Below are 19,825 nucleotides of genomic sequence, written 5' to 3'. Positions count from 1 at the left end.
ATAGACTTGGTAGTTAGGATTGCATATTTTGATTCTATATTTACTGCTCAACCTAGTAATGAAATATTATGCCAATCCCCCAAATTTCCCACTTTTGTATTATATGGAGGAGACAAATGGATGTAAATATCATCCAGTTGTGCTGATATATGGATGTTTTGCCTGGGGAAAGATTTAATAAGAGCATTAATTGTTTCTTATTTTAATGAGGAATAAAAAAGAGCCAGAACAAGCATTGTCTCATGAAAGATCAAACTTCCAAAGGGAAGACTGGTGCCTTACGTGCATGCTATACAGTTACAATTAGAGAACGTTAAATGATATATAGTAATCTCTGCATAAATCCATAAGCAGCCTTGGTGCTATTACTTAATAATGCTTTATTCTTCACAATATCAAATTATTTTTGCTTCCAAATGAGAACATATCACTTATGTATTTATTTCAAAGAAATATGCCTTCGGTGTCAACCCATGCCTTACCCATGTCATACGTATTCGATCTACAGTGCTGTAGCGACATTCCGTGATTAAATTATCCCCCTGAAATACAAAATATAAGAAGTTCATAGTTATGAAGTTTAATAACATTTGGTTCATGTGATGATTTACTATTGCAAAAGTTTAACAAATAATGGTCAGAACACTGGAATCCAGAGATTTGAATTTTTGAAGGAGCAGAGGATGAGTACATTAGCCCAGACTAAAACTTTGGTGGTTTAATTAATTCATAATTCATTATCCTCAGCAGGTGTAAATTAGTCTGGCTCCATTAACTTAAATGAAGGTCTGAGAACCTAGTCCATTATTTGTACTTCAGTAGCACCCAAAAGTTCCAGTCACGACCAAGGCCCTCACACGTAGGAAGATGTGGTTCTTGTTCCAAATTCCTTACAATCTATGAGTATGGATATTTTGTTTGTGGTACTACCTGTGTGAATAAGGAAAAGATTTTCCCTATCATAAAATCACCATATTGTTTGCCATGATTGGCAGTCTCTCCTCAAGAGAACCCTGAGCTTGGTATGGCAGGAGGTGTGGTGAGCTCTGACTGAAATGAATTGACAGATTTATTTGGAGAAGGTTGCACATTTTCTGTCTTTAGTATGTTCAATTAATTCTTCATTTTCATGACAACTAAATTGTTCTACCGTGTTTTTAGATAATAAAAAGCAGTAGCTCACAGAATAACTAATCTTCTCTACCAAATCAAATGCAGTCTACATGTCCCTATGCAAAGCAATATGGATCAGAAATTATAACACCGGACTTATGAGGAGTGCAGAAGTACTGGCTGGACAAATTTTTATTAGCCTTGTGGGCAATTCTTATCTAACCTTTAATTAGAGGAGTTCAGGGCTCTCACGTGCTTGTTTATTCATTGACTGAGTTGTTAAATGATTACTAAAAAGAGGGAAGCCTACTTTTTCTGAGAAATATTTTCTATCCCTTAAAGAAGATGGCGCCAGAATGGCTGTAGCCACTGCCCCTCGCAAAGTAGTCCTAAGAGCAGAAGAATTCAGTGCCACAGGGCATAGGCCTGCTACTTAAAAAAGGAATATTTTGTTAGCCGCCAATAACCTCTCCCCTCCCCCCCCACAAAAAAAAAGGAGGGGAAACTGAAGGAGTTGGGTAATAGAATCATGGATTTAGAAAATTCCTCTTCTGGCCTTAGTGATTTAAAAAACAACAACAAAAACAACAACAAAAGCCTACAACTTTCCCTGTAAGTGGAAGCAGAGAACAGGATAGAACTAGAGATATGATACTTTGGAGAATTTCAGAGCACATCAGTTCTGGGGATTTTTCTGTTTATTTGTATATAGATAGCTGAGTTATTTAGCCCTTATCTGCTGATTTAATCTCTCTTGAAATGGTCAGATTACCTACCAGAAAGTCTGAATCCACCTCTGCCTATGTAGTTCTGATAGTGTGTACACCTTTACAGCTTTGTAATAAAATTATGTAATTAGTTGTGAAATGGATAAAGTGGACTTATTGGTTCTAGGAGCACTCATCATCTTAACTATACTGACTCTTTGAAGAAGATATATATATCTTCGCAGGTCCAGAAGGAGGTGGGAGGCAGACCAGTAGAGGGTCTCTGAGTAAAGGGTAAAAAATAGGGATGATGTCATGGTAGGGATTTGCTATAGACCATCAAATCAGGAAGAGGAAGTGGATGAGGCATTTCTAGAATAAACAACAGAAATATCCAAAACACAAGACCTGGTAGTAATGGGGGACTTTAACTACCCAGACATCTGCTGGAAAAGTAATAGGGCAAAACAATATTTCCAATAAATTCTTGGACTGTATTGAGGAGAACTTTGCATTCCAGAAAGTGGAGGAAGTAACAAGGATGACAGCCATTTTCGACTTGATTCTGACCAACAAGGAGGAATTAGTAGCAAACCTGAAGGTGGAAGGCAATTTGGGTGAAAGTGATCTGGAAATGATAGATTTCATGGTTCTAAGAAAAAGAGTGAGAGTAGCAGAACAAGGACAACTGACTTCAAAAAAAGCAGACTTTAACAAATTCAAGAGAACTGGTTGGTAAGGTCTCATGGGAAGAAAATCTAAGGGAAAAAGGAGTTCAGGAAAGCAGGTAATTTCCCAAAAAGACAATAACTGCAATCTATCCTGATGTGAAGAAAAGACAGAAAGAATAGTAAGAGGCCAATATGGCTCCATCAGGAGCTCTTTGATAACCTGAAAATCAAAAAGAAATCCTACAAAAAAGTGGAAATATGGACAAATTGCTAAGAAGGAGTACAAAAGAACAGCACAAGTATATAGGAACAAAATCAGAAAGGCTAAGGCACAAAATGAGTTGTACACCTTGCAAGGGAAGTAAAAGCCAATAAGAAGAGGTTCTTTCAATACATTAGGAGCAAGAGAAAGATGAAGGAAAGTGTAAGTCTTCTACTTAGTGGGGAAGAAGAGTTAATTGATGACATAAAAAAGCTGAGATGTTAAATGCCTATTTTGCTTCAATCTTCACTAAAATATTAATATGATCAGATACCTATCACAATTAATATTAACAGCAAGGGGGAAGGAATGCAAGGCAAAACAGGGAAAGAACAGGTTAAAGAATATTTAGATGAGTTAGATGTATTCAAGTTTGCAGGACCTGATGAAATTCATCTTAGGGTACTTAAGGAACTAGCTGAAGCAATCTCAGAACCATTGACAATTGTCACTGAGAACTGGAGGATAAGTGAGGTCCCAGAAAACTAGAAAAAGGCAAACATAGTACCTATCTTTAAAGAGGGGAACAAAGGGGACCCAGGGAATTATAGACCAGTCAGTCTAACTCCGATACTTGGAAAGATATTGGTACAAATTATTAAACAAACAATTTATGAGCTCTTAAAGGATAATAAGGTGATAAGGAATAGCCAAAATGGATTTGTCAAGAACAAAGCATGCCAAACCAACCGAATTTCCTTCTCTGGCCTAGGGGATAAGGGGGAAGCAGTGGACATGACATATCTTGATTTTAGTAAGACTTTTGATACAGTCCCACATGACAGTCTCTTAAACAAACTAGGGAAATGTGGTCTATGTGAAATTACTATATGGTGGGTACACAACTGGTTAAAAAACCCTATTCAGAGAATAATTGTCGATGGTTTGTTGTTAAACTGGGAGGGTATATCTAGTGGGGTCCTGGAAGTGTCAGTCCTCGGTCCAGTACTATTCACCATTTTCATTAATGACTTGGATAATGGAAATTGGCAAAGCTCCATTGATATCAGAGGAACTATGCTGATTTACACTAGCTGAATACCTGACCCTTTGAGTACAGGTAGTTATAGAATATCCAGCAAAGCTTTCTTTGTTTAGTGATTAGCTCTTCTAGTTTCAAATGCATCATAAGCTTCTAATACTTGCAGAGAACAAATAGTATGAACTCCACAACTCTAAAGAACAGCACATGCAGAAACAGACCAAGAGACTGATAGGAATGTCTGAGGAGAATACTTTGAATTAATTCTTCTACCATACTGCCAATAAGCAATATTATTAATTGTTATTATTATTTATATGTATTGTGGTAGCAGTAATATTGGAATCGTTGGGTAGCAAATTATGATAATTTTGATGCTGGTGATTCATATTATAGCAGGCATAGGCCAGGGCCACTTGAGAGAAGGTTGAATTCCATCTTCCATTCTAGCCCTCTCTTTTTGAGTTGCTCATAATATACTCAAGCAAATGTGCTTTTCAGTCTCTTTTCTATATATTTCTGTTTATTCTTTAATCTAAAAGGGACTTTTCTCTATAATTTGCATACAGGCTTTTTCTATAAAGGCATCCAAACTTCTAATCCTCTCCCAGCCCCCACTTTCTCCTTCCCAAACCCCTGCACCCCTTCTCTGGAGGTGGAAGCAGTGCTTTCTCTTTTGAAGTCCCACTGAACTGTTAGCAGTCAGACTTCAAAAGGAAAATACTGCTCTCCCCTGCAACCACAGCTGCATCTGAGAAGTGGCCAGGCTTTGAATTGAAAGCTAGATAAAGGTTCCCATTTCAGTTTCTTACTTTAGAAGGGCAAGTATCAAAGGAATGGGGGAGGAGAGAGAGAGATGAAGGGGATTGTGAGGGGAAGACTGACAGTTTTAAGCAAACATTCAGTCACTCTGGTGGCTTTTTCTTGTAACTTTCAACTCACTTTCTGTTATAGGCCCCAATTCTGAAAAAATTAACAGGTGCTTAACTTTACCCATATGTGTCATCCAATTGAAGTCAATGGGACTGCTCCCACTGCATGAAGATAAGCACATGATGAACTGCTTTGCTGGATCATGACTGCAGTGCTCAGAGCCCTGCAAAATCGAGCCTCAGTTTATAGCCTCTCTGCCAAGACTGCCAAAAAAGGTGCCAGTCAGAGCTAACCAGAGCTGAGTGAATAATCTGTAAGGAATTTAGACTCTTTCTTCTCATGGAATGTCTGCAATTAGATGGTGATTGAATTGAATTTATTTGTTAATAAAAAGTGTTGAAGATTTCTGTATTTTTTTAAATTGTGTATTCTATTATTTATTTATTTTACAATGCTCAGGAGTGTGCTAGTGCCTCAGAGAAAATGAGACATCATGATTTCTTGCCCCAAGGAGATTCAGTTACTCAGTGAAGGTCAATGCAGAGCATGATGGAGTAATGAAGTTTTTGCCCTTTAGCAACAAATAAAAAATTTAAAATAAATGGAAGGCTTAGTTGACTGATTTCCTTTCTGTGTGTGAGGTGGAACATAAACAGCTCTTTGCAAGTACTTGATAGTCAAGACGTGTTGTGTTAATTACAATTGATCAGGAAAGCCATATGATATTGTTTCCTTTCCCTGACTGGATGAATGCACAAAAAAATTGGCACACTCACATATGAGAGTTTAAAATGTGCTTTCCACAAACATTTGTGACAATAAAACTCAATTGCTCAAATGTTTGGAGAAACCAAACACAAAAGAGATCAGAAAATGGTCAAAGAAAATTATTTAAAAATGTAGGTAAATATTCATGGGATACTGTTTGTAAGTATTTTCCCAACTCTAATGTGATGGTGGTTTTGTGAAAGGCAGGAAAGTGAATAAGATAGAAAAGTCATTTCACAAGCAAAATTAATCCTAGCTATGAACAAAATATTAGTCACTGTGGCTCACAAACTATGGTAAGGGGAAGAATTAAGAGATTCGTACAGGCAAGATAGTTCTTTCTTCCTTTAAATACTGAAACTCCTGAAAATTGAAGTCAAACTCATCATCATAAGCAAGCAGCTTCTGTTCTTCACCCTTGCGGAAGTGACGCATCCTGATGGCTCTGCCAGCAAGATGGGCATGGAGAAGAACAGCAAACACATGAATCCCACTTGGCCTCTCAGCATCCAAGGCCTGATAAAGGGAAACCAACAAAATTGTCAGTACATCACAAGCACAAAAGGTAAACAGATGAGTGAGAATGTTAAATATATAAACGCACTGTATGTTTCCTCAGTTTATAGTACAGTAACTGCTCACTTACCGTCCTCCCACTTAACATTGTTTCGAAGTTCCATTACTGCTCCATTAGGGAACATGCTCGTTTAAAGTTGTGCAATGCTCCCTTATAATGTCGCCATGTGGCTGACTTTACAAGGGAGTATTGCACAAGTTCGTCTTCTCCTCCTCCTCCTCCCTTCTCCCTCCCTCCCAGCACTTCTCCTGCTGCCAAATAGCTGTTTGGCAGCACTTAGGACTTTCTGGGAGGGAGGGAGCAAGCGGGGAAGCTGCCCCCCCACCCCCGGCAGGCAGGACCACCCGGAATGCAGGGGCTTTAGTGGCTGCAGGGTCCTGGGCTAAGGTGGCCCCGGCATCCTGGCCTGCAGCTCTAAAGCCCCTTTCGGAATGTGGCCCTGCGAGCACAGGCCGGAGGACTCAGGAGAAGCAGGGGCAGCCACGCAACCAGTGGCTGGAGAGAAGTGGTGCTTTCCCCTTCAAAGCCGACCAAAGAGAAGCTCCCAGAATCGAAGCTCCCAGAATTAGGGCCGGCTCTAGCCATTTTGCTGCCCCAAGCACGGCGGCACGCTGCACGGGGCGCTCTGCCGCTCGCCGGTCCCACGGCTTCAGTGGACCTCCCGCAGGCGTCCCTGCGGAGGGTCCGCTGGTCCTGTGGCTCCGGTGGAGTTCCCGCAGGCGTGCCTGCGGATGCTCCACCGGAGCCACGGGACCAGCGGACCCTCCGCAGGGACACCTGTGGGAGGTCCACCGGAGCCACCTGCCGCCCTCCCGGCAACTGGCAGAGCCGCCCCCCGCGGCATGCTGCCCCAAGCACTCGCTTGGCACGCTGGGATCTGGAGCCGGCCCTGCCCAGAATCACGGCTTCCAGAATCATGTCCATGGGGGCGGTGCCGCACTGCACAGAGCCACCTGCACACCCCCGGCACCAAGCAGGAGCTGCCCCAGGTAAGTGCTCTGCACCTTCTGCCTGTCTCAGCCCTGAGCCTCCCCTCGCATCCCCACCCTGAGTGCCCTCCCACACCTTAACTCCCTCCCAGACCCCGCATCTGACTGAGCACCATCCTGCACCCTAACTCCCTCCTAGACCCTGCACCCCCAGCCCTGAGCCCCAGGGGTAAGCCAGGGGCACCTCCCAACCACTATACAGTATATAATGCCTTTTGTCTGCCCCCAAAAAATTTCCTTGGAACCTAACCCCCCACATTTACATTAAATAGTATGGGAAAATTGGATTTGTTTATCATTGTTTCACTTAAAGTTGCAGTTTTCAACCCATTTACAGTTTACAACCACCAACACCCCCATCTCGGTACTGTCAGTTGCACACCCAAATCCTAGCTCTAGTTTGGCCTTAAACCCAAACCATAGCTTAGATTAACTATACATTCAAACTTGTCTCAACTCTAGATAGGACAAAATATCAATGAGAGTATTATTTAGTACCTTAATCACTGGTTTCATACCATATCTCAATAACACAAAGTGGAACAGAATCCTCTCCTCAAAACTACATTAAAGATCTTATAATGAAACTGAGACTGTACAATTTAATACTTTGGTACACACAGCAAAACCTCAGTACCTGTATCTTAACCAGTCTTCACTGATCAATCTAACACCATTTTTCAGACTGTTACTTCAATACATAGAACCTTTAGCTTTTGCATAGATCTTAGTTAACCTCTTTCCATTTGTGGTTAGCTTTCTATACTATAAATCTTTGCTTTGCAGAATGAAATGTTTTATCTAGTATTATATTAAAAAGTGTATAAAATAATTTAATATTTTATATAATACCTCATTATATGTATCAATATATACAACTGGAATATTGAATGTTACAATGTCAACTTCACAGAATAATCTCAGCCCAGAGAAAATCATAATTTAAAAAATACTAAAAACTCTATTGTTTGAAGGTATTTATATCCAGAAAGATCCGAAGTTTTGGTGTCTAGTAAGAGGGAAATGCCTTTGCTCAAGTGATTTTAACTAATATTTGTTATTCTTCCCAATAAGTTAATTTAAAAATGTCTTCACAAATTAATACGGAGACCGAAACCTAATAGTATTAGACAGGACACATACTTCTTGCAGACATTCCAGAGTGCAGTGACCTTCTGCTATGAATTCAGGCATGCCCGGTGGGATATTGTGGAAGAGGCTAACCCAAAGACCAGCTTCAATAACCCCAGCATCATATTTCCGTAAATCTGTAGTATAAAATAGCCTCAGTCCAGAGTTATCTATCAAACCTGCAACAAAAGAGCATTGTCAACTGTGGCTATAAATCAGGATAAAAAAAATCTAATCACAGAGTTTCTCTCAGATTTGTTCATAAATTTTTACATGAAAATCATGCAAGGGAAGTTTGAAATTGGAAATGGGTTAAATATTTCACAGGAATTAGGGAAGCGATAAATAAAGGTAACTCATAAGAAAGTGGTTAAATAAGGTATGTTGATATCTGAATCAGGTTAACCTGTATGAAAAATGTTTGTCATACTCCTTTTAGTAGTTTACATGGAAATTGAAGGGTACAAAGGCAGATTATGGGCAATCTTTGAAAGTGAATAACACAATCTCAAAAGACAGAACATGTGATTTTAAAAGAAAATATTTGAAAAGCAGCTCAATGCATTTCGGGTTTTTTAGGTAATAGACATCTATTTTCATCCAGTTGTAAGTTTCTTTATCCCTTCATAACACCAGTGGTATATTTCCTGTCTGTTGACTGTAAAGAAGCCTTTTAGATTGCAGCATGTCACTGGAGACCAAGCAAGCCTCTTTTGCAACTTCTCTGATCCCTGTCACCTCAGGGAGCCTTTAATGATGAACGTGATTATCCACTGTATTAATCTCAGACAGGGAAGGGAGAACTAGATAAGGATTTTTTGGTGCTACAATCAGGGACATCTCTAGATTTTCACTACACTCTGTGCAAACCTGGGGAGGGATAGCTCAGTGGTTTGAGCATTAGCCTGCTAAACCCAGCATTGTGAGTTCAATCCTGGAGAGGATGATCTGGGCCAAAATCAGTAGTTGGTCCTGCTAGTGAAGGCAGGGGGCTGGACTCAATGAGCTTTCAAGGTCCCTTCCAGTTCTAGGAGATTGGTATATCTCCAATCATTATTACCATTGTTTTGTAGTAGTGAATGTACTATGTGTGTTGAGCTTCCTGTGGAAATGCTAGGGACATGTCGTTTTTCTAGCCTGGAACATGTCTACATTACTATGAAGTCACTGAAGGAAGCTAAGCCTTATGTATAAAGACTGACAATTTCGAAGAGTCAAATTGACATTTGTCCAAGTCCATTTCATTCATCAAAATATATAGTCACGTTTATGTATTTATTTACCTTGTCACAATTCATTACAGTCAAAAGTCAATTTAGTGCCTCTGATTATTTCTCTTTGTATTAGGTATTCTTATTAGACAGGATAGAATATAAAAGAATATGACCTTCCTTATGTGTTAACTTTTTAATGATAATTTCTGTCACTTCCTTCTTTGATTTCTCTCCTCTTTTAAAATATTTGCCTTAGAAAATAAAAAATGCAAGTAAATTAACAAGAATGTCAAAGAAGGAAAGAAACTGTCCAGTGACTTGTACTTCTAAGAAACATAACAAACATGATGCCTGCAACCATATATTACGTCAATACAATAGTATTAGCTGGATATGTTAAGACAGATCTTTCCCTATCTACCAATAGTTTTTCTAAAAAGTGCCCATTCACCAAAGTATGCAAGATCTAAACTGTGTAATTATTTGTAATTATTTTTACATGTTTGAGTTGGCAAACTGAATGTAAGATATGTCCTGATTTCTCCATTTTTATGCTATACATGACCAGTTATTATTGTTGATCTACAGTACAGTGCATGACTTACAACCTCTTCAGAGGTAACAAGGGAACCAGCAACATATTGATTTTTAATACTTGTACTACTTGGGACTCTAAATTGACTTTTTTTTTCTGAGCTTCTTGTAGGATATGATCTCTTTAGAGCACCAATGTATTCTGGGTTTGGGTGGGTTTTTTGGTTTTCTTCTGAAGCATCAGAAATGGCTATGGCTGGAAATGGGACCCTGGATAGGGGGCCCAACGCTCTGAGGGGAGTCTGAGCATTCTCTCTCTCAGGGGCTTAGCTGGTTGGTTCTCGATCACATGCTCAGGGTCTAACTGATTGCTATATGTGAGGATCCATACTGTGCCCCCACTGGGCACATTTCCCCATGTCACTTGATGGCTGTTTATGGCAACATATGGGGGCCACAGCAGGAGGCAAAATCCTTCCCATGGCTTCCAAAGTTAAATCATCATTCCAGTCTTCCCATGTCTTTCATTATTATTATTATTTTTTTTTTGTTAACAAGTCATTTAGAATAAAATCATAAAATTATACAATGTGGTTAATTAAAACAAAACAATGGTTCTGTGAGGATAATTAAGTGCTCTCCTTGGAGCCTGAAACCTCTGATTTTCAGCTGATATTTCATGGAAAATCATTAAATGTCAGTGATATTAATGGGGACTCTTGTATTCAATGCAAAATGGTTTTGACAATATCTGAGAAACTTACAGAGTTTGCAGAATGGAGAAAGTGCTCAATTAAATAAATGTATTTTAGGTGGACTTGATTGTATTAATACAAAAATAGGAGAGAGATAAGGTCTCTTAAGCTATGAGCAGAGGATTTAATGTGGACATGAGTTTACTAATGATGATAGATTCATCTTAAGTAAGAATTAAAAGGGCCTGTGGTACATTTTACCCAGTTAGCATTTTGCCAGATAACAATAAATTCTCAGGTAACTCAGCACATATTTGTTTAAGATCCAAAATGAATTACTACTCTTTTTTAAGAAGTTAGCTTTGAAATGCCTTAGATTATTCTGGGATGTCTCCGGTTTCACAGCAAAAATTCCCTTTGCTTCTATTTAACTTAAGTAATTTTCTTCAACTTGTTGATAAAAATAAAAAAAATTACAAAAGGAGAGTAAATCTTTCAAGATATGAATTCTTTAATCTATGATTTGTCTAGCATCCTGAGTAATCATTTTTCAGAAACTGCCCTCAATTGTGGTAGCTTACTTATTCTTTGTTTAATCTTGTTCCCTGATTCCTCTACTGAATTTTTTTCAGAGTGGTAGCCATATTAAGCTTATGCCCAAATACATTTATTAGTCTCTAAGGTGTCACAAGTACTCCTCATTCTTTTTACTGAAATTTTGTTTGTTTTTATATTATGTATGCTTCAAGGTCACTTGATGCAAGCTAATTAATGCTAGTCATCTTTCAGCAAGGCTAAAACTTATCAGTGTAAGGAACAGGATACAAACAGACACAATATGAAGTATTTAGTGATAAAACAGTTATTCATTGCTCATGATGGGCCTGATCCAGAATTCTTTGTGCATCCAAAACTTCCATTAATTTCCATCGAGTCTTCTGGTGTGCAAGGAATGAAGGATTGGATCTGATATTGAATAGGGACAATATCAGAGGAAAATGGACTTCTATTTTGCAGTTAATTTGGTTCACCTGTTCTGGTGAAAGGATGAGATACATCAGCATGCAATACATTCTGAAATCCTGAATATTATGGTTAGGATGAATGAACATACCTTCTAGATATGATGGATTGTCATAATGGACTTCCATAAGCACATACTGAGGGTCTGTTGGTGTGCCAATGGATAAACCAACATGAGGAGGATATGTAAAGGCCTGTAATTTGAAACATGCACATCTGGTTAATAGGGTTCCTGTCCTGAGCACGTCAGTTTCGTTTTGATCAATATACCTACTGATTTTAAAACAGTGATATAACAATGTAAATAAGAATTATGTGAACTATGGACAAACAATTCTTTTTAAAACTTACTGGACATGGCATCATGGAATGATATATCCCATTAAATAATAAAGAATGCATAAACCAAACCACTAAAACTATATAAAATATTCAACTCTGCTGCTCGCTAACAGGATATTCATCCTACATTTGTTGACTGAGCTGCAAAAGGAAATTAAATTTAATAAGTGTCAGTATTGCATCATCAAGCGGGTTAGTTGGAAAATATTTTTTTTTATGAATATTTGAATCTAAAGTAAAAATGTTCCTAATTTTTAAAAGCAACAATTTCCAGATAATATGCTGGTTACATGAGTTTAGACTGTTCTTAGACAAACTGATACATTCTCAGTAAAATTATTTGAGCCTCAAAAGTGATCCTATATCTACTAGAAGAGGTCATTTATCAAACTTCAGACCTGTCAGAAACCAAGTTACACTGTTTCCCATATACAAATAGTATTTTTGCACTTTGTATTCTAGGATCCCAGCACTCTAGTGGTTTACATAACTGAATTAAACCTCACAACATTTCTATATTATCATCCTTATGTTGCATATGAAGAAATTGAGGCACTAAGGGGTTCGGTGACAAAGCCAGAATAGAACCCAGATCTTCCCTTTCCTACTCCAGTGCATTAACAACAGGATTATCCTTGCAAAGATTGGGATAAACTTTGTTAAACCAGATTTTATTTATATGGGCTTCTTACTTCACTTGAACCAAGGTAGAGGAAAGTTACAAATATGAGGCTAGAGTGTAGAGTTATGGCCAAAATGCACAAAGTACATGTCAGGAGCGATGTGCAAAAGTGGCCTAAGGTTGTCCATTGAACTGCCCTGATTCCGATGCTAGGCTGTGCTTGGAAGTTCCAGCTGCAGTGTGACAGTACCATTAGGACTGCCCTAACTTTAACATTTGCAAGGGGCTGAAAACATAGCCTAGGATTGGCATGCCATCAGGATTGTGTCCTCTTTCTCATAGTCATAAGAACAAATGAACGACCATACTGGGTCAGACTAATGGTCCATCTAGCCAAGTATCCTATCTTCCAACAGCGGCCAATTCCAGGTGCTCCAGAGGGAATGAACAGAGCAGGCAATCCTCAAGTAATCCATCCCCTGTCATTCACTCCCAGCTTCTGGCCAACAGAGGCTAGGGACACTCAGAGTATGGTTTTGCATCTATACACATCCTGGCTAATAGCCATTGGTGAACGTATCCTCCATTAACTTATCTAGTTCTTTTCTGAATCCTGTTATAGTTTTGGCCTTCACAACATCCCCTGGCAAGCAGTTCCACAGGTTGTGCATTGTGTGAAGAAGTACTTCCTTATGTTTGTTTTAAACCTGCTGCCTATTCATTTCATTGGGTGACCCTTCATTCTTGGGTTAGATAAACGAGTAAATTACATTTCCTCAGTCACTTTCTCCACACCAGTCAAGATTTTATAGACCTCTGTCATATCCCGCCTTAGTCATCTCTTTTCCAAGCTCAAAAGTCACAGCCAATTTCCACAGGTATTATAGGTCACCAAGTCCAGCCCTCTGCTCTGAGGCAGAACCAGATAAACCTAGACTATTTCTGACAGGTGTTTGTCCAAAGACCTCCAATGATGGGGAATCCATAACCTCCTTTGGAAGCCTATGCCAGTACTTAACTAACCTTATAGTAAGAAAGTTTTTCGTAATATCTAACCTAAATCTCCCTTGCTGCAGATTAAGACAATTACTTCTTGTCCTACCTTCAGTGGACATGGAGAACACCTGATCACTGTCCTCTTTAGAACAGCCCTTAACATATCTGAAGAATGGTACAGTGTCCCTTCCTTCTTTTTTCTCAAGACTAAACATAACCAGTATGCTTGTGTCATAAACAGATAGCTAAGGGTTAATGTCTCTTTCACCTGAAGCACCTGACCAGAGGACCAATCAGAAAACCGAATTTTTTCAACTCTGGGTGGAGGGAAGTTTGTGTCTGAGTCTTTTGTCTGTCTGCCTGCTTTCTCTGAGCTTTGGAGAAGTAGTTCTACTTTCTAGTCTTCTGTTTCTAAGTGTAAGGACAAAGAGATCAGATAGTAAGTTATATGGTTTCTTTTCTTTGGTATTTGCATGAATATAAGTGCTGGAGTGCTTTGATTTGTATTCTTTTTGAATAAGGCTGTTTATTCAATATTCTTTTAAGCAATTGACCCTGTATTGTATCATCTTAATACAGAGAGACCATTTGTATGTATTTTTCTTTCTTTTTATATAAAGCTTTCTTTTAAGACCTGTTGGAGTTTTTCTTTACTTCAGGGAAATTGAGTCTGTACTCACCAGGGAATTGGTGGGAGGAAGAAATCAGGGGAGATCTGTGTGTTGGATTTGCTAGCCTGATTTTGCATTCCCTCTGGGGGAATAGGAAAGTACTTTTTGTTTCCAGGATTGGGAACAGAGAGGGGGAGTCACTCTGTGTAGTTTCACAGAGCTTGTGTCTGTGTATCTCTCCAGGAGCACCTGGAGGGGGAAAGGGAAAAAGGATTATTTCCCTTTGTTGTGAGACTCAAGGGATTTGGGTCTTGGGGTCCCAGGGAAGGTTTTTCAGGGGGACCAGAGTGCCCTAAAACACTCTAATTTTTTGGGTGGTGGCAGCAGGTACCAGGTCCAAGCTGGTAACTAAGCTTGGAGGTTTTCATGCTAACCCCCATATTTTGGACGCTAAGGTCCAAATCTGGGACTAAGGTTATGACAGCTTGCAGCAGGAAAGGTGTGTGGCATATAAGTCCCTCTCTTGGCTCTACAGTAGTGCAGGATCACCCTCTCCATGGGGGTGATACTCCCTGGTCTGGCTATACCAGAATTACTGCCAAATTACACCTGTCATCTGGTGCAAAGTAACAGCAATGCACACAAGGATCTGTGCCAGTGTGAAATCAATCTCTGTCTTTATTTGGAGAGAAACCTCCTGTCCTTACCTAGTTTTCATCACTAACTATAGTCTGTTTGGTTTTTTCCATCTTCTTCTGAAACACCAGGTGGTGTCCATTGCTGGAGGCAGGATTCCAGATTAGATGGGGCAGTCTGATATGGCACAGCCGACATTCCCAAGTCATTTTTTCCACAAGTGTTGGCACTTTCTACATAATTTTCACTACTTTTAACTTGGTGCTTAATATCCCTATCAAGTTTTATACAGAAAAAGTCCATAAAATTTAACATTGTATGGTGAGACACTTAGCTATTGTGGCTATATATGCTTTAAAGAAAAGAGCTTAAGGCTTGAATCCACACAGGGACTTTGGCCTTCTGACACTGTGCATTGCAACACCTAACTTTTTGAGTACCTAAAAAATCACTGGAATGCACTGCAATCCACAAAGCCTGAGTTAGGTGCCTATGCTCCCTATCCAATGCATCAGGAGAGATAGGTGAGTAAGAATGGACTCCACAAAAGCCAGCACTCTAGGTGGGGAGGATCTTAAGTACCTTTGTAGTTTTAGGCCTAAGTGACCAGCTAAAATAATATGTAACTTCTTCCTGAAAAACTGTATTTACATCTTGGCTATCAAAATAAGAACCCAGGGGCTCATGTTTTGTTGTGGGGGGGTGTTGTTTACAACAATCACTTAATGACAATGACAGAGCCGTGTTTCCGCCTGCTCCCCATTCCCACTCTTCCAACAGCTGCTCCCAACAGAGAACCATGACTTCACTTAATCCCCACTCTCTACCAGTTGCTTCCTGGAGGTGGCATTTAAGGCAAAGCCCCTGCACATCCTTGAGTGCCAAGGTTGCACTGCATGTAAGGGGAGAGCACAAGTTCTCACTCCCTATTACACCACTGTGCAGGTGTGTAATGGTAGAACACAATCTCACAGTTTTCAAATATGGTAAAAGTCCTAGTGACCAAAATTCTGTAGCATTAAATCCAATTTACTAATTGGCAGTATGGAAAAACCTTCACTGTGATGCACATTCCTTTAAAGCTTTATTGATAAATCATCCCAGGTAACCATTCATCCTACCTCTCCTCCAATGGCCCACGCAAAAATGACTGTCTCACATGTGAGAAAAGAATCTGGCATGTTGGGGTGGTAGCATTCATGGCCGTAGTCCAACACGCTGTCATTCAAACTGCTGCTACACTGATAAAGCAGGATATGGTGCACCAGATTCCCATGGCCCTTCTGTATCAATGGTTCGACCTGTTAACACACACACAAAAGATGACATCGTGAATGAATCATTTTAAGTCACAGAAATAACTAATATAGATATGCAGACTGCATCCAAAAATATGGAGAGTTCTTATTTTAATGGAGAAGGCTTTGTCATAAAATATAACCTGGTTATAGTGTTTGAAGAGCTACTTCAGTGCTGTGCAACTCCAAGAGGCAATTCTGGTAGGATAAAGAACATGATTGCTCAACAGTATCCATGGGACACTGGACACATGATTGGTCAGTTTTGATACAGAATCTTCCATAATTTACATACTACTAGAGTGAGAGTCTGAAAGCCGATTACCATGAAATAAACCCAACCTCTTTCAGTGTGTAAACAGACACTTTCCGGTTACCATGGCATTTGTAATGAAACAGAATTAATTTGACAAACTATGTTACCCAGAATGTTTTACAAGAAGTCATCCATCACAGAATAGATGCTGTAGTATGTTTGCTGTAGTGATATGCTGGAGGGTTCTCAGGAGTGCCTGGGAGCCCCTGGTTAAAATTCTGCGACTGAACTTAAGAGAAGGCTGGAGTGATTTTACTGCTGTCTAATGGAGCTCTTCCTCTATCTGGGTGCTATTAAATCATCCCTGTCAGAGATGACATCCTTGGGGCAAACATGAATGTTTCTGAAGAGCAATGTTTTTTGCTTTTTGAATAGATCAGATTCCACTAAAAGTCAGGCTATCCAAAAATACTCAAAGGGAGAGAACCTCCCTGTCACTACCCTTTCAAGGTCTGCACCCCTCTCCATCCAAGCCTTTTTCAAATTACACAAGAGAAACACTGTGCTATGCTATCAATATACTGCATATATATTTCAGGGGCAAAAATATAATCATTTCTGGCATGTAGTACTTAATATGTTTGTTTGCCTAGTAGTATTGTCTCCTTTTAATGTTACGAGAATACTTTAAAAAAAAAATGGGATAACAAGTGAACTCATTCCGAAGTCCTGCAATTGCACCTGGCAATTTCACCTTCCCTGTTACAGCTGGCTCATAACTGGTGAGAACACTTTTTGTCAGAGCCTCTTGTTAAAATATTGGGAGTACATTACCGGTCTCCAGAAATCAGAGTTTACTCCTGATGGCAAATCTTATCAGAGTATCAGAGTTTATTCCTGATGGCAAATCTTAAAGTCTTCCTGATGTGGAAGCATCTTCTGCATTATTTTCCCCATTTTCCTTCACTTTGCCACTTCCCCAAACCACTGTACAAATACAAAATGTATTTACTGGAAAAGCAGCTACAGTAATGCAAGCAGTTTTCCCACAGTGATGAGATTTCCACCATTATCTTTCCAGGACTAATGATGATTCCATTATGAGAATTCCACCTCAACCTGATGTTTCCCCGACCCAGCTCCATGCAGAGTACCTGCATATCTGTCAAGAAGTGCAAAAACCAAAAACCACCCACACCACCGTGGCTTAGAAGTTACATAGGAGTAGATGCCCCCAGCATTCAGAATCTCTTTGTAAATTATGAATGGATTCAGTGAAAAGGTTATGGGAAATGTTTTCTCTGTATATGCCATGGAAATAAGGGTACTTGTCCAAACATGTGATACGTCCGCCTGCCACTGCAGGACCCCAGCACCAGCTGTGCTTACACTCACTACTTCAAAAACTATTTCTCTTCAAAGCAATAGGACATCACTAAAGTTAGAAATCCACATCCTGTCATTGACATCTTGTTATCTAAACAATAACATTATTTCAAATAAATATTTTTGGTTCAGCTTTTCTTTGAGCTTTATTTAAAATCTTTTAAAAACAAATAATTTACAAATCCTTCAGTTGTGTTTCTGCAGTGCATTTTGTGAGAGGTTTTATACTCTTCAGACAAAATTGTAAATATACTGTACATTGTTAAAAGTGTCAGTGCAATGATAATTACATGCTTTTCTTACTACAATTTAGATAAATAAATGACATCCACCTCATGCTGATCCTTATTTTTTTAAAGTCAATGATGGAGACATAGGACACAAACACTGATGACCAAAATTTTCAAATTTGGGTCCCAAATCCAGCAAAGCATTTAAGCATGTAAATAGTCCCACACGTTTAAAGATTAAGCACCTTAAGTGATTTGCTAAAGCAGGTACATAAAGTTAGGCAGCTGAAGCCATAATTAGGCACCTAAATTAGAAAGGCCTTGTGAGTACCTGCAGCTCCCATGAACATCAGTGTAAACTTTGGTGCTCAGCACCTTTGAAATTGGGGCCATATTTATTTAATGACTAAAAATGGACTATACTGCCTCATTTTAGGCACCCAAACTTGAAACTTTGGGCCAATTAATTTATAAATTTTGATTTCCCAATTATTTGTACTTTTTAAAGTGTAAAATTAAAATTTGGTTTTATGCCTTTTAATCCAAAAGCCAAAGAACCTGAAACTAAGCTGCTTAGGTTCAGTTCTACCTTTACAAAACACCAGTCACAGAAACAAACCAACTATTCCAGCAGAAGTGTTATGCTCATGAGTGTCGAAGGTTACTAATTCATTATGGTGAATAGGAGAAAGGAGGAAGCCAAACTTTGGTATAATTTAGGAAAAAAGGATTTTAATTTGTCATAGTAAATTTGGGCAGGAGAGTAAAGTCCTGGGAAAACTTATGAAAAGTCAGGCATATTCTGTGTTGACTAAACAATCTTTGCAGACCAGTGTCACTAATTCATTTTAGATCTGATTGTCATTTATACAAAAGTCTCTTTACACTGCTCTCACAGTGTAATTGAGCCTTAAAATTGCATTTATTTCCCACTTCCTGGTACATATGTACTGCCAGAGCCACGTGAAGGGACTGTAGCATAAATGAGACTCTGGGCATTTATTTGTACCATTTTAGGCACAACTCTTGACTTGGCTATTTGCTGATTTCACGTTTCCTTGCTGATTTTTACCCAATTCTTCTAGCAAGATTTGGCCATCCATTAGTCACTATTGAAAGAGAAAGACAAGATGGAGGGGGAATTCATTTATAGTTACCAACAATGTTACCATCCCCCCTTTGCCTAATTTTTTAGTTGTTTATCTGTGATATTTTAGTGGTTGCTGAAATGCAAGTGAGAAGCAGCTGTCAGAGTTGATCTGTAAACTGTGTCATGAATAAACCCACAGGAAATATTGTACTATCAGAGCATGTCAGTCAGTTCTCTCCCCCAAGGCATAGGAATTTTCTGCTTCACATACCCTACCAGGCTACCAATGGACTGGGGAATGAGAGCCCCACATCTACTCCAAATCAAAACGCCTAAAACCCTTAGGAGTGTAAAAAGTATTTTAAAAGTCCTTAATTGCTCCTACTTTTCACAAGAACTAAAAAAAATCAACTGCCACTTCCTTATTGCTGCCACTAGTTCTTGCTCACTTCCTTTCTACACTACTCCCTCTGTAGCATGAAAGTTTGGGAATGAGATGAAATGGAAGGAATTCTTTTCACTGGAGGGATATGTAACCCTCCCCCACACACACGCACAAGAAAGGAGATTTTCAAAAAAATCGTTAACTTTGTACAATAGTAAGTATATATGCATAATTAAGTGCTTGTTTTCAGGGCCCGCGCTTCCATTTAGATGACCTAGGCGGTCGCCTAGGGCACTAGGATTTGGGGGGGCAGCATTTTGCCACCCTCAGCGGCAATTAGGCAGCAGGGGATCCTTCTGCGCTCCGGGTCTTCGGCGGCAATTCTGCGGAGGGTCCTTCACTCGCTCCGGGACCCGCCGCCAAAGTGCCCCGAA

General features: G+C 39.4%; 1 protein-coding gene across 1 annotated transcript in view; it reads right to left on the bottom strand.

The window, feature by feature from the left end:
- MOXD1 (monooxygenase DBH like 1) overlaps window positions 1-19,825 on the bottom strand; it is a 101,544-nt gene that overhangs the window by 26,676 nt on the left and 55,043 nt on the right. The window contains exons 5-9 of the mRNA XM_050949644.1: window positions 15,868-16,047; window positions 11,631-11,733; window positions 8,086-8,252; window positions 5,701-5,892; window positions 483-542 (exon numbers count right to left, since the gene is read on the bottom strand). Of these exons, the coding sequence (XP_050805601.1) occupies window positions 483-542; window positions 5,701-5,892; window positions 8,086-8,252; window positions 11,631-11,733; window positions 15,868-16,047 (702 nt within the window). The remainder of the gene's footprint in view (window positions 1-482; window positions 543-5,700; window positions 5,893-8,085; window positions 8,253-11,630; window positions 11,734-15,867; window positions 16,048-19,825) is intronic.

The sequence above is a fragment of the Gopherus flavomarginatus genome, chromosome 4 (assembly GCF_025201925.1).
Source record: "Gopherus flavomarginatus isolate rGopFla2 chromosome 4, rGopFla2.mat.asm, whole genome shotgun sequence".
Lineage (NCBI taxonomy): Eukaryota > Metazoa > Chordata > Testudines > Testudinidae > Gopherus > Gopherus flavomarginatus.
This window is presented reverse-complemented; position numbering and strand designations above follow the sequence as displayed.